Source organism: Uranotaenia lowii, chromosome 3 (genome assembly GCF_029784155.1).
Source record: "Uranotaenia lowii strain MFRU-FL chromosome 3, ASM2978415v1, whole genome shotgun sequence".
NCBI lineage: Eukaryota > Metazoa > Arthropoda > Insecta > Diptera > Culicidae > Uranotaenia > Uranotaenia lowii.
The window spans coordinates 359,823,966-359,839,206 of NC_073693.1; the positions used below are offsets into that span (position 1 = coordinate 359,823,966).

General features: G+C 35.2%; 2 protein-coding genes across 3 annotated transcripts in view; one reads left to right on the forward strand and one right to left on the reverse strand.

Moving 5' to 3' along the window:
• LOC129750673 (histone-lysine N-methyltransferase ash1-like) overlaps positions 1 to 4,353 on the reverse strand; it is a 41,572-nt gene extending 37,219 nt beyond the window's left edge. For both annotated transcript variants that reach the window (XM_055745675.1, XM_055745674.1), the window contains exon 1: positions 3,712 to 4,353. The gene's annotated coding sequence lies outside the window, so the exon portion shown is untranslated. The remainder of the gene's footprint in view (positions 1 to 3,711) is intronic.
• A 6,961-nt stretch (positions 4,354 to 11,314) lies between these two features.
• The window catches only part of LOC129757580 (uncharacterized), a 32,206-nt gene continuing 28,279 nt past the window's right edge, over positions 11,315 to 15,241 (forward strand). Inside the window, exon 1 of the mRNA XM_055754853.1 lies at positions 11,315 to 12,179. Within this exon, the coding sequence (XP_055610828.1) occupies positions 12,059 to 12,179 (121 nt within the window). The 5' untranslated portion in view covers positions 11,315 to 12,058. The remainder of the gene's footprint in view (positions 12,180 to 15,241) is intronic.

Genomic DNA, 15,241 nt, shown 5'->3' on the forward strand with positions numbered 1-15,241 from the left:
TACTTTGCTTTTGTTTCAGATCGGCCTATAGAGCTTTGAGGTGTATTCCACATCATCCTCCAGCCGGAAAAGCCGAACCTGACCGGATTAGTCGAACGGAGGAGGTCATGAATATACGCAACGCAGGAGGATTCAGCGGCCATGGCGGCTCAGAAGAACGCTAAGCCGAATAACCAGTCCCTATTTATCTCAAATAAATATCACTTTTGAAAAATTTTGTATTTTTTAATTCTTATTGAAGAAACCAACCAATCCAACCAGCATTTACCTTTTAAATCAGTAAATGGGAAAACGGTTTTATTTACCATTTTGCTACATGAATGCAAAAAATGTAAAATTTACCTTTTTGCTACGTGAATGAAAAAAAAGGTAAAATTTACCTTTTTGCTAGGTGAATGGAAAAAAGGTAAAATTTACCTCAAAAGAGGGGTGGAAAAAATTCACCTCGCAAAAAGGTAAATTTTACCTTTTTTTTATTTTCCGTTTAAGATACAAAAAAACCTCCTGAATGGTGTTAAAATTGTACACTCAGAAGAAATTGTACTGTAAATTTCATGAGAGAAATCTTATTAACCGCTTTTATAAATCAAATGTACATAGTTGTTTATAACAGTCTATTGAATTACTTTCTTTTTCGTTAAAAGTTTTAGTAGAAAACAGAAAGAAATCATTGTTCATTCACCTGATGAATTTCGCAAGCTCGTTTTTGAAGGCTGACCACAGTACACGGGAATTCCGAAGCGATTCAACTTGGAAAAATCGTTTGAAAAATGTAAGCGGGAGATGCGTACATGCCACGACATTGTGTAGACGTCTACTTACTTAATGATCCCGCGCCGATCCTCCGGTGCATAGGGCCGTGGTAAAAGACCTCCACTGTTGACGATCCGGAGCCAGCGTCTTCACCTGGTCCCAGTCAAGATTCTCGTCGACAGTTCGGATTTCAGCGGCTAGGCTTCGCCGCCACGAATTTCTGGGTCTGCCTCTTCTTCGATGACCTTCTGGATTCCAATCTAGCGCCTCTCTGCAAATCTCGTTTTCATCTTTTCGCAGCGTGTGCCCAATCCATCTCCACTTACGTTCCCGAATATCAATTTCTAGCGCCCTTTGATGACACCGGCGATGTAGTTCCTCATTCGAGATCCAATTGCCAGGCCACCAAGCGCGGATGATATTCCGCAGGCAGCGGTTTACAAATACTTGCAGTTTTCGCGTCGTTACCGCATATGTGCACCAAGTTTCGCACCCGTACAGCAATACGGATTTGACGTTTGAGTTGAAGATTCGGATTTTCGTTCGTAGAGAGATCTGGCGTGACCGCCAGATGTTTCGGAGACTCGCAAACGCAAATCGGGCCTTTCTTATCCGGGTTTCGATGTCTTTTCTGGTACCACCATCAGGCGTTATCTGGCTACCAAGATACTGGAAGCACTCCACTTTCTCAACTTGTTGCCCAGCTACCATGAAACTGGAGGGATTTCCTGTGTTGATCTCCATCGACTTGGTCTTTCCGACATTGACTTTGAGACCTGCTGCCTTGGAACTTTCGGTGAGGTCGTCGAGTTTGCTCTGCAGACGTCGGAAAACAGATTTTCGAGGCCATTTGAAATTCAAGATAGCGGCTTCCGCCTGACTTAAAAAATGCTTTAAATGATTGAAAATCAACGAAACCCCCAAAATATCGGTATCGGGTGAAAGGACTGAATGAGTCGAAGTCGAGTTTAGCTGTTTGACGCCATGATGCGCCATCTTGAAATTCAATATGGCGGCTTCAAATCAACTTTAAAATAAAGTAAATAACTTGAAATCGTGGAAAAGTAAATTTAAAAAAAATCTAACAAAACGATGATAACAACAACACTAAATTATGATAAAAAAAATTACAAAACTCGGACGAAAAAAAATGAGAAAAATATTACAAATGTGATAAAAAAATCACAAAATTGTGACAAAAATTTGATAAAATTGACATTAAAATGAGAAATATTTGAAAAATCTATGATCAAAATAAAAGAATAAATAAAAATAAGACAGATGACGGAAGAATGACAAAAATTTTACAAAAAGTTTTAAAAAATCCTACAAAACGTGACGAAAGTTGTACAATAATAGCTAAACTCATATCAAACTAAGACAAAAATATTAATAAAAATATTTGTCATAATTTTGTAATTTTTATCATATTTTGGCATGAGTTTCCCATTTTTTTAACACATTTGTCATTTTATCGTTTGTTATATTTTTTTCAACGTTCTTTCAGACTTTTGTTATTTGTTGTACAATTTAAATAAGTTTTTTTTCAGATTTTGCCCAAATTTTGTTACATATTTGTCATCATTTTGTCTTATTTTAATAACATTGGTCATATTTTAGTATAATTTTTCATGTCTTTTTAAGATTTCTTACATTTTTTTGGGAAATATTTACCAGACAGCGAAATTTTGCATCTACAACGTAAAATTCTTATAACAGATAACACGGTTTGTGATTTGTTTAAAACAACATCGAGTGTTATCTTGTCCCACTAGGAAAATACAACCCCAAAATTTCGTCAGAAACAAGTTTGGGACTTAATTGTTTACCTGAAAATGACGTATTGAGATTGAAAAGTCTGATTTTAGTAAATACACAAAACAACAACGAAACAGAGAACCAAGCTGATAAGAAACGAACCGAAACATCAAAACAACAAAATAAATGATGACGTCGACCGTCAACTAACTGTTCTACTCATTTTCGTTCCAACACCAACAACCGACAGATGAAATTGAAAGACGGCAGCTTTGGTAATTGGAGTCACCAATACACTTGAAAAACAACTACGCACACAAGGATAGCAATTTGAGTCAAGAAAAAAGGGTTAACGATATCGCACCAACACATGGGCAGCGACTCCGGAGAAGGAAAAATCCGATGATAGGTGGTAGCACATCGTCAAGGTGTTTTCAAGAATGCAGCTGAAGATATTTCAACTTGCATGATCAGCGCTTTTCCTTTTTTTTTTGTTTCATGATTTGAATCCGCTTAATTAGCGCTGATAGTTGACTGAAGTTTAGACTTTTTTCTTGGCGATTTTTGTTGTGGAATAAGAAAGCTTTAATTTGAAGTTTAAAAGTCACTTTGAGGAGTCACGTAATCCATGAAAAATACTAGTACATCTTGGTCCAAAGGTCGTTGTGCACCTCGAGCAATGTAAGCGTAGAAGAAAAAAAAAACACTGCACCATTCTTGGATGCAATTGGTGTGCGTCAAGAACGGCGACCCCCTTTTCAACTCAAGTAGTGCGCCAAAAAGGGGGTCATCAAAGCTGTAAACAGCCAAACGTCGTCAACAGATGCAATTTGATAGCTGGCACAACGTTAGCGTAGCCTTGATATTCGTTCGTTTATGAAAAAAAAATTGACAGAAGACTGATACAAGACAGATTGACAGAAATGTATTAATTTGCTATCATTCCAGGGCATAACCTCAACCTAATGAGATATGCACCTTTCTTCTACGGACAAGATTCGTTCACTTGTTCCTGCAGCGCAATTCTATAACTAGATGCATGCATGCATCTGCTCCGACAGATCGTTCCTAATCGCTGTAAGGTGCTTTGAACTAGAAACTGGTTTCGCATCGGAGACACAACGGGCCACCGCAAATATAAATTCCATTTCATAAGACAGAAATCCAGGTCACTTGAAAGCGGGCGCTCACGATTCTTACCTAAATCAACATTTCACCTCCCCTCGAGAGCGAGAGTTACTTTTGCCACCACCACCACAACCACTTCTCTGCTCCATAATCCAATCTTCGGAATCCATTTTCGTTCCACTTCCGAATCATTACGACTCCGTTATGCAGCTTGACACTTTTAATTTCCCCCTTCGAAAATTGATCACACTTCCCAAAAAACCCACTCACAACTTCTGCCCCTTTTTCAAATCAACTGCCAGGCACTGATAAATCCCAAAACCCCGATAAATTACTCCGATCGAAGCAAAATATAAAAATTCTAAAATGGCGTCTCGCGTAACTACTCTCTAGCGGGGCCCCTGTCAAACACGATACACTCTTTTTCACGTAGCAAGGAGCCAACTTTCGAACGAAAAACTTTCCCAACACACCATAACCCAAAACCCAGGTCGCCCTGAGCCGAAAAATTCACTTTTTTAACGATTCAAGCGACGAAACACGGTAAAATTTGCACGTAAACGCTCCGAAAATGTTTGCGCGACACTTCACGGCCCACTTTGATCACTTCCGAGGGCAACGTGAGGGCGTAAATATTGACACAAACCGCAGGTAATTCTTTCGCGCGACAGTCCCGCAAAAATCGTCGTCGTCAAATTTCACGGACTGGCCACTTTTTCCAATATATCGTCTCAGTAGTGGAGTAGGGAACGCAGTCGAAAGCCAACCGAAACCACTACACATACACGCATACCGTGAAGGGCCTGTTCCGTTACAGGTTTGTCTGTGTGTGAGTTCAATGTTTTTTGGTTCTTTGCTTTCCATGGGAAATCGACGACTGAACACTGACAGTTGTCGCTGGTTCTTCTTCGCACGGGAGTTTGTTTCTGTTTTGCTTGCACTCCGCTGACTGACAGGCAGAACACGGGAAAGTGGGGTGATGTGTCGGTGCGGCATCATTTTCAATGTTTTGCTTTCAACACCCTGGAACTGACAGATTGCTTTGTGGCGCCTTTTGTCTGTATAACAGTTGACTTGGTGAGGTACACTCAAAGGTTGAGGTAATGTTAATTATGTAAATCAGATTGCTTAGAATCCGGAATGCTTAATGACGATTAGTTTTGAAACTTTTTTATTTTTAGAATAAACATCAAGAAATTTATGCTTATAATTAGCTTCATCATTTCCGGGACATCGTATTACGGAAGGAATTGCTCACTGCTTTTTTTATTGAATTTTTTCAAAGCCAGTGCAAATCTTTCCTTTTTTCGAAAACATTTTCGGGCTTTTCCGAGAAAATTTTTGAGAAAAAAAAAAATTTAAACAACTAAAAGTTGCATAGAAGCTTGCGTGCATGCTTTCAAGATTCTATTTGGATGATTTATCCTTCGTTATGCTTTTCTGCATTATTAATAAAGAAAGGGGTGAAGGTGAAGGTGGGATGTGAATTTTACGTGACTTTTCCTCAAGATGGACTGTCAAGAATGTTGATGCTAGTTTTTTTTTAGTTTTCCTATTACAGACCCTGTTCGTTTTTGGCAACATTCGATTTTAGCAACATCCGATTTTGGCACATGTGCCAAAATCGAACGATTTTTTGGAACGACTTTACCATATAGTTTTCGCTGTAACAGAACCAATACAATTTAGACAAACACCATAAATACGTTTAAACGTTCTTGATATTCCTAAAGTACAACAACAATAAATGAAAATTAAAAATAAAAGAAAGCAATCGAAAATGACGAAATACATAAAAATTTCAAATAACTCAAAACAAATACAAACAAACAAATAGAAATGACAAAAAATATCTAAACTCAACGAATTCGACACATTAAGGCTATGTGTAGACCCTATATATTTTTTTTTGTTTATTTGTGACACTTTACCAACGCTTTGGCATTCGTGTCAAGACCCTATATAGATTTTTGCAATTTGTTAAACAATTAGAAAATATGTGTCCCACATATATCCAAAAACATAGAATGATTATATGAAGCGACACTTGTAATGCATATGTGTAACAAATGAAAGTTATGAAATTTTGCATATAGAGGCTATAAGTCAGACATATTAGATTAATGAAGTTTTTTGTTGTTTATCAGTTCAATTTATTTATAAACGAAATTTCATAACGAAATATATTCTCGATTGCTCGTGTTGGCCGATTTCATCATGTTCACCGTGGTGAAATTGGCTAACGCGCCGTTGTACTGAAGCGGAGATTGCAGGTTCACGTCCTGCCGGTGAGCCATTGCATCTTTTTCGAAAAATTCATGATATTAACGGCTTATGTTCTTCCGTTCTTTGATACCTCATGTTTCTCTAATTCTTTCCATCACCTACGAAAAAATAGTTTATTTTTATTAGTAGGTAAGGAAAAAGTTGATGAAAAAACCGTTCGTTTTTGGCACGGTTCGATTTTGGCAACACAAAATTCTCGAGCGTGTTGCCAAAAACGAAAGAGGCCTGTAGTTTTATCATTTTCGTTATGTTTTTGAATTATGCTGTTTTTACAAAACACGGTATTTAAGCTTAAATTCAATACTTTTCAAAAAGTAAAAGGTCATTTTCAATGGAAAACACACAAAAAAATATTGAAGTTTGACAAGGATCCGAGGTTTGAGACATGAGTATGATCATGCCTTAATATGTGACAAGACATGTGAGATGAGACATAAGGCATGAGTCAGGTGGCCTAATACCTGAAGCATGAGACATGATAGTTGAGATCTTAGATCTGGGACATGAGCAACCAGTTTTTAGACATGAGATCCGAGATATGAAATATGAGAAGTATGATATCACATCTGAGATCTGATACATGAGATGTGAGACTTGATGCGTGAAACATAGCATACGGTCTCTTAAAGTACATCTAACCTGAGACATTAGACTGAGTCGATTTGAGGTCATTTTTCAATTCCTCAAACCCAGGGGTCTAAAGGTCGTCTAGGTTCAAAATTCTTCCATGTTTTTTTTTGCAGAATTTTTCAGTAACGTTTAATGAGTTAATTAGAATTTTCAGGTTTGTATGTAAATCAACTTCATTTTCGTTCCTTCTTTGGAACCGATATTGCTCATAGTTTTTGTGTCAATTTATAATTTAAAAAAAAATTCCGCTGAACAATCATAACTTTGTGGAAAATTATAACTTCGTCTCTTGTTAGACATTAGGTGATGAATTTGGCATTTAAAAACAGTAGATTCAATTGATATCACTGCTGGTTGCCTAGCGAGATATAGCGTGACTACTTTTCATGCAACACTTCGCGAGGCACCAGAAGCGATGTCAGTTGAATTTATTGTTTTCCATTGCCAGAAGACATACCCCTGTTAAGCAGCTAATAACTTTTTTGCCTAATAAGACACGAAGTTACGGTCTTCGACTGAGTAAGCGTAAAATTTCAATTCAAGAATTCACAAATTGGCACGAAAAATATGAGCAGGCTCGGTCTCACAGAAGAAACAAAAATGATGTCGATTTTTTGGTACAAAATCTTTATACTAATTAGCCAGTCACTTTTTTGATACCTAGACCAAGGTTGCTGAAATCCCCAAAAAAATATGTATGCCTTTTAATTGTACGAAATTCGTTATTGAATTCTTTTAAATTGTAGTTCGAGGCTTTAATTGTCACCCTTGAGTTCTGATAGCTGAAAACGTAACGAAAATCATCTTACTTAAAATCATCTGGTATAACTTAAACAGGCCTACAGCATTTTACATGTCTATGTTATTAAAAGCGTTTTCCAAAGCATTAAGCGTCCTAAATTTCAATCTTACGTCGGAGTTTTTCTATAAACCAAAGTTTTATGTTGAGACCGTTTTTGAGAATCGTAAAAATCAGTTTAGCTTATAGCCAGTCATCATCAACTTTGGAGAAGCAGGCGATGGTTTGTTTTTGTTGGTATCGCACGTAGTTTTTTTCGCTCCGTCGCGGTCAAAATTGAATTTTTGAAGTTAAGATACATTCTTATAATAAAATTGTGATTTTTTCTTGAACTAGTAAATAATGCATAGTGATCAATAATTACATGTTTCATGTTGTGCCCGACTCGATTCTCCGTTGATTTCGTCCACCTCCAGCAGGTTGAATGTTTCGCTATCAGAGGAAACACACTAGCTACTTCAATGATTGGTGAGTTCGTTCCATTACCCTTCTTATTCATTTATTCTGAACTGATCTTGAAATCCGGAAGTTTCTAGCCGAGAATTTTCAGAAGCATACCAAATTTGAAAAATCTGAAATACCGTTTATTAATTTACGAAGATATGTGAGGTGATCTCCCGCAATTTACGTGAAGTGCGTTGGAATTTTTCTTTATTCATATTTCATAGCATAGCATAGCATTGGGTGACTACACACATCTGGCATTGGCTGATACACAAAGTACAACTTAATAATCAAAATAAACACAAGATGCCAAAACGAGTATTTGGATTCAATATTCGTTCCAAGTGTTGGTTTTAAAAATAAGCGTAGTACAATAATGCACACTGCGACAAGTCAATGTAATCATAATGGGGATGATCTGATACAGCAAATAAAACTTTTCAGCTGAAGAGAACTCATACGACCCAGGACGCTATATTCAGATAGGAAGGGGAAGTGATATTTATATCAGAAATCGTACTCGGCAAATAGGACTGAAAAAATGAGTGAAAGCATTAAATTTTCAAAAAGAAACGATCTCACCAAAACCATAGAAGGTTTAGGCCGGAGCTGTCTCCCAATTCTTCCTGATTGGAGTTAACTGGAACAGGTTGCAACCAAATATTTTCAAAACATCTGTCGCATACAAGCAACGCGCATCGCAGCAATCCTAAAAAGAACTGCATTTTTTCACCCATTGCAGAATATTCCCCTTTTCTCTTGCTGTTGCCTAATAATTGGGCTGCGCCACTGCATTGCTGTTTATCCAAATTCTTCAGATGTCTTTAAAAAAAATTCCTGACTTCACCAGCAGACGACCACTGAGCACATTTTTATATCGGAAAGTACGCTTGAAAATCAATCGATAAATTTGGTACTGCGTAAGCGCAAATCAGATCACACCGATAGCCATTTTTCTTTTCTTTTAAGCACTATTTTTTTAATCGCAATTATTAAATCCCGGAAAGCTGCTTTCCAAACTTCACTCATCATTACACTTCACATCAACGATATCCTTTCTAATCTCTATGCACAGTTTCACGATTTTTCGGCTATTTACAGTATTGTTGTTGCGACTTCGACAGCCCACAGTGGCTGACTACACGGCACCCGCTGTCAGAACGATAACAGATGAGTATAAATAAATAAGTGGCAAACGAGATAAAGAAGACTGAAATTGAAATTTGATTCGTCATCCTAACAGTTGAAGTTGAGTTGCGTTCGATTCTAAACTTGGTGTTTTTTAGTTTAAATTAAAATCAACCCGACGTTCAATTCAGCATCATTCACTAAATCGTAGGTATTATCAGAATACTCAAAAGGTACACATAACAGAAACAGGTGTGCAACTATTTTTAGGCCGTTCCTACAGTTGGACAATAGGTCGTGACATTGAGGATTTCGCTAGCCGTGACTATAGTTAGTTGTGAGTATTTATAAATCAGTTTCCCACAAAAAGCAGTTAATTAAAACTGTATTTAGTTCGAGTAGGCAGTTGCGAGGACTCGAGATCTTTTGGAACGCTGCAAGATAGTAGGACACTCAATGTAAGCCTTAGTTTATAGTTTATTTTCCGTTTATTAAAAAGAAATTACTTTAGCTTTTAGCTACATCCTGTAAAAAACGGGTTTTGCTGAAAAGAGTCCGAATACGTTCCAACAAGTATTATTTTGATAAATTTTCACGGAGCACGGAAAAATTACGTCAGATGTCCAAAATTCATGGCCAACTTCCTAGATTTTTCTTAATTCATATTTCAACCTACTTTTTCAACTAATGGGGCAAATGTACTTTTACTACTCACCGAGATGCCTGTGTATGTATCATGAGCAAAAGCAAAAGCATAAGTATAGCCAGTCATCATCAACTTTACGTTACGTATCTCAAATTTCCATACATCAATCATTATCTAGACTAATCTAGATTTTAGAAGCTTTTTTTTAGGTTCGGTGATTCAACGAAACAGAAAAATAATAACAGAATTTTAAGAAAAAAATGAAAGAAAACTTGAGCAGCATTTATTGCTTCTTCATTTGACTGTAGAGGAGAGGCGGGCTATATGCGCATATTCAGGAAAGTACTCATTTTCTCCCATATTCCAATGGATAGGAATCTCAAAACTATATGCATATCAGCGGACACCTGTTTTATATACGTTAGAGCAACTTTTCTGTTAAAATCTTTTACAGTTTTTGTGAAAATAATTTTACAATGAAAGTAGTTCAAATAGCCGATTTCCGAAACCGGCGGGCTAAATGCGCGTATTTATGTTTTGAGTTTTATTTCATTTATACTTGCAATATTTTGATATTTTTTTTATTGGAAATGGTAGAAACGGATGCTTATCGTACGTCAAGGCTGAAATTTTAGTTTTCTTGATATATGCACAGAATCAGCCTGATATGGGCATTAAAAATCTGTCTCTTATTCCAATAGCTTCATGTTGAATTTCCGATTTCCAAATGATTTTGAATGAAACCCCATTAATATTTTTGTTTACAGATTCTGTAGTTGTTTGCCAATTGCCAAAAATCGAAATTTCATTTTCAATTCATTAGTCATATCAAAACTAAAGATTTTGCACAAAAATTTGGTTCATAGTCACTTATTGTGCGATTAAAATAGCTTGCACTTGTACGTGCTTTCGTCAAATTTTGGAAAAAATAAATGATAATTTCAATACATCAATGTTTCAGGTTATGCCATCATTAATACACTTAACCGATAGTTATAAACTGACAACACTAATAACAATTATCTGACAGCCTTAAAATCTTAAGAAAATAGAATTTATCAAAATTTTCATTTTGAGGTTTTGGCTAGGTTTCGGGGTGAAAAAGTCCTGTGCGCAGCGCTTCGATGATATAACAGTGACTCTTCATGGCGACCGTCAAAATTCCTTTAAAGGAGGCAGCGGGAAGCAACAATCTCAGGCCAGCAATAAGGCCAGCGAATGCTTACTTTGGACAATAAGCGCTTTTGTGAGAATCACACCTAAATTGATATGTGTACTGTATATCTTTAAATAAAGTTCTGAGCAACTTCAGTTGTTTCAAAAAAAGCCTCAAATTGAACAATAACAATAGCGGGTTAAAAACATTTTTCCCCTTACTCATTAGACTGCTAACGTAAGATTTCGATATTATCTCATAGAAAACATATGAATTTCGAATAATTTGGGGTATTTGTGACACAACTATGAAGGCAGACAATTAAGAACAACAGCATAGACTAACGTTTTTGGGATGCAACTGTTTTCTGAATATGAAATTCTATACAAAAACTAAGAATTCATCAATGATATAAATTTTCAGTGATTCAATTGACTGAATCGGAAAAAAATCTATCACCCATCCACCCTTGCGCCACTTTGTACCACACGAATTACCAATCCAATAGCTGATGGGACCTAGATAAGATAAGAAATGATACAGAGCAGGTAAGTGCCAATTGATTTGGCACACAATGAGTGCCAAAGCGACCGTCAATTAACCACAAATTACTGTCCGAAGCTCCCTCACCGCAACCACAGAACCAATCAAATCAAATCGACGGGTAATCAGTCAATTACGAGCGAGCGACCGGGGTGTAATAATAGGTGTTTCTGTATGATTTATTGTCGGTGTTGAGATTTTTGGTGACGGTTTAACGATTCTACTTATCGAGCTTGAAGCAGACATTCTGTGATTTAGGGAATGCGAAGTTTGATTCGGATCGTTAAAGTTTACCTCTTAGAGTAAATTTACTAAGTTTTGCGGGTGCACAAGTGTACTTAGTTCAAAGAGAGTGACTCTTCCTCACGAACTTCATTAATCCGTTTACGAAACCAAAAGTTTGACTTCTTGTAGACCATCATCATCACTGGACACTTGAGGAAGTATCAAGCTTTGGCTATAGAATTTCAAAGCAATATATTGGCTTGAGCAAAAGTTTGTCGAGAGTTACCGGAAATTGAAGAAAGAATAAAGCGGAAGAAGGAAGAAGAAAGAGTATCCATCTGCACGTGTGCTGTCTTGACGCTCTGGAAAAAAGCATTTAATCCACTTTCCAGACGAGTTGCTTAATGCGGAAAGGATCCACCGTCATTTGATTGGAAGCTTTCTTTCTCTTTGGTCGTCGTCATACCGTTTTTTTTCCCGTTCCGTTGCTCTGGCCAGGCCTCGGGGGCTGGACCACTCCTGACTGCCATCTGTGCCATCAGGCTCTGGAACCGGAGAAAAGATGCCGCCGCCTCTGAAGCAACGAGATCCGACGACGACTACTTCTGACAGCCTCCGCCAGCAAAAAGCAGAAGAAGAAGCTGACGAGCCACAGGATGTTGCCTTTCCGGAATTTGATAAAAGTGAGTGAGTGAATGAGTGAGTGCATTGCACATACAGAAGCAGAGATGAAAATATCAAACGAAGCGAAGCATTTTTTTTCCGCCCCGTGAAGTCCCCCTAATATGTGTGGTTGAGCCAAGTTGATAAAAGCTGTGATGAGTCTTGTTGCAGCATAAAAGCTTAAGCTAATTGACTATGTAGCTCCTCCAAATCCCGCTTATGAAGCGACAAACCTAAACTGTCGCTGACAGCCGGGCTTTCTTGTTTCTTTCACTCGGTTTCAACAAACGAGCTTCCTTTAGCTGAGGAAAGATTTGTTTAAATTTAATGGAGTTATTCTAGAAAGCGACCGAAAAAGTTTCAAATGAGTAAATTAACTTCACAAATACCTACAGGAACTTTTAAATTTTAACAAAAAACATTTTTCTTCGAAAAGAAACCAGAAGGCAAAGCAAATCTTGCCGTGCCTAAAATATCCAAATTTGAGTCCAACTACCGTAAGATGAAAAGATGGGAATAGAAATAGACCAAGAAAAATGATTATGATCACATGGGAGAACTATTCCCTTCATTCCGATAGACATCGACACTCAACCAGTATAATATTCATACGCCAGGTTGGTCTCCTGTAGAAGAATGTTAATACATGGGCCCCGGAGAGGCGCAAGATGTGGGTTCAAGTCTCACCGGGAGACAAGGCGAATTTTTTTCGCATGTTTTTCAACATCAATTTTCCCTTATCTAGTCCCTGAAATTTCATCTAAGTTGGATTCATCTCTCTACAAAAAAAGTTTCGCTGACTGAATGTTTGAGTCAAGACCCATCTTTGGGTCACGGTTTAAAAAAAGAAACCAGATATTTTTTGAAAATAATCGATAATTTTTGTCATTATTTTCATAACGTTCATATTTGTAATTTGTTATCATATCCATCATATTGTGAAAATTGTCAAATTGTCAAAATTGTCAAAATTGTCAAAAGTGTCAAAATTGTCAAAATTGTCAAAATTGTCAAAATTGTCAAATTGTCAAATTGTCAAATTGTCAAAATATTCAAAATTGTCAAAATTGTCAAAATTGTCAAAATTTTCAGAATTGTCAAAATTTTCAGAATTGTCAAAATTGTCAAAATTGTCAAAATTGTCAAAATTGTCAAAATTGTAAAAATTGTCAAAATTGTCAAAATTGTCAAAAGTGTCAAAATTGTCAAAATTGTCAAAATTGTCAAAATTGTCAAAATTGTCAAAATTGTCAAAATTTTCAAAATTGTCAAAATTGTCAAAATTGTCAAAATTGTCAAAATTGTCAAAATTGTCAAAATTGTCAAAATTGTCAAAATTGTCAAAATTGTCAAAATTGTCAAAATTATCAAAGTTGTCAAAATTGTTAAAATTGTCAAAATTGTCCAAATTGACCAAATTCTCAAAATTGTCAAAATTGTCAAAATTGTCAAAATTGTCAAAATTGTCAAAATTGTCAAAATTGTCAAAATTGTCAAAATTGTCAAAATTGTCAACATTGTCAAAATTGTCAAAACTGTCAAAATTGTCAAAATTGTCAAAACTGTCAAAATTGTCAAAATTGTCAAAATTTATCAAAATTGTCAAAGTGTCAAATTTGTCAAAATTGTCAAAATTCTCAAAATTGTCAAAATTGTCAGAATAGTCAAAATTTTCAAAATTGGCAAAATTGTCAAAATTGTCAAAATTGTCAAAATTGTCAACATTGTCAAAATTGTAAAAATTGTCAAAATTGTCAAAATTGTCAAAAATGTCAGAATTGTCGAAATTGTCAAAATTGTCAAAATTGTCAAAATTGTCAAAATTGTTAAAATTGTCAAAATTGTCAAAATTGTCAAAATTGTCAAAATTGTCAAAATTGTCAAAATTGTCAAAATTGTCAAAATTGTCAAAATTTTCAAAATTGTCAAAATTGTCAAAATTGTCAAAATTGTCAAAAATTGTCAAAATTGTCAAAATTGTCAAAATTGTCAAAATTGTCAAAATTGTCAAAATTGTCAAAATTGTCAAAATTGTCAAAATTGTCAAAATTGTCAAAATTGTCAAAATTGTCAAAATTGTCAAAATTGTCAAAATTGTCAAAGTTGTCAAAATTGTCAAAATTGTCAAAATTGTCAAAATTGTCAAAATTGTCAAAATTGTCAAAATTGTCAAAATTGTCAGAATTGTCAAAAGTGTCAAATCTGTCAAATTTGCCAAATTGTCAAAATTGTCAACATTGTCAAAATTGTAAAAATTGTCAAAATTGTCAAAATTGTCAAAATTGTCAAAAATGTCAAAATTGTTAAAATTGTCAAAATTGTCGAAATTGTCAAAATTGTCAAAATTGTCAAAATTGTCAAAATTGTCAAAATTGTAAAAATTGTCAAAATTGTCAAAATTGTCAAAATTGTCAAAATTGTCAAAATTGTCAAAATTGTCAAAATTGTCAAAATTGTCAAAAATGTCAAATTGTCAGAATTGTCGAAATTGTCAGAATTGTCGAAATTGTCAAAATTGTCAAAATTGTCAAAATTGTCAAAATTGTCAAAATTGTCAAAATTGTCAAAATTGTCAAAATTGTCAAAATTGTCAAAATTGTCAAAATTGTCAGAATTGTCAAAATTGTCAAAATTGTCAATATTGTTTAAATGTCAAAATTGTCAAAAATGTCAAAAATGTCAAAAATGTCAAAATTGTCAAAATTGTCAAAATTGTCAAAATTGTCAAAATTGTCAAAATTGTCAAAATTGTCAAAATTGTCAAAATTGTCAAAATTGTCAAAATTGTCAAATTTCTCAAAATTGTCAAAATTGTCAAAATTGTTTAAATTGTCAAAATTGTCAAAAATGTCAAAAATGTCAAAATTGTCAAAATTGTCAAAATTGTCAAAATTGTCAAAATTGTCAAAATTGTCAAAATTGTCAAAATTGTCAAAATTGTCAAAATTGTCAAAATTGTCAATATTGTCAAAATTGTCAAAATTGTCAAAATTGTCAAAATTGTCAAAATTGTCAAAATTGTCAAAATTGTCAAAATTGTCAAAATTGTCAAAATTGTCAAAATTGTCAAAATTGTCAAAAT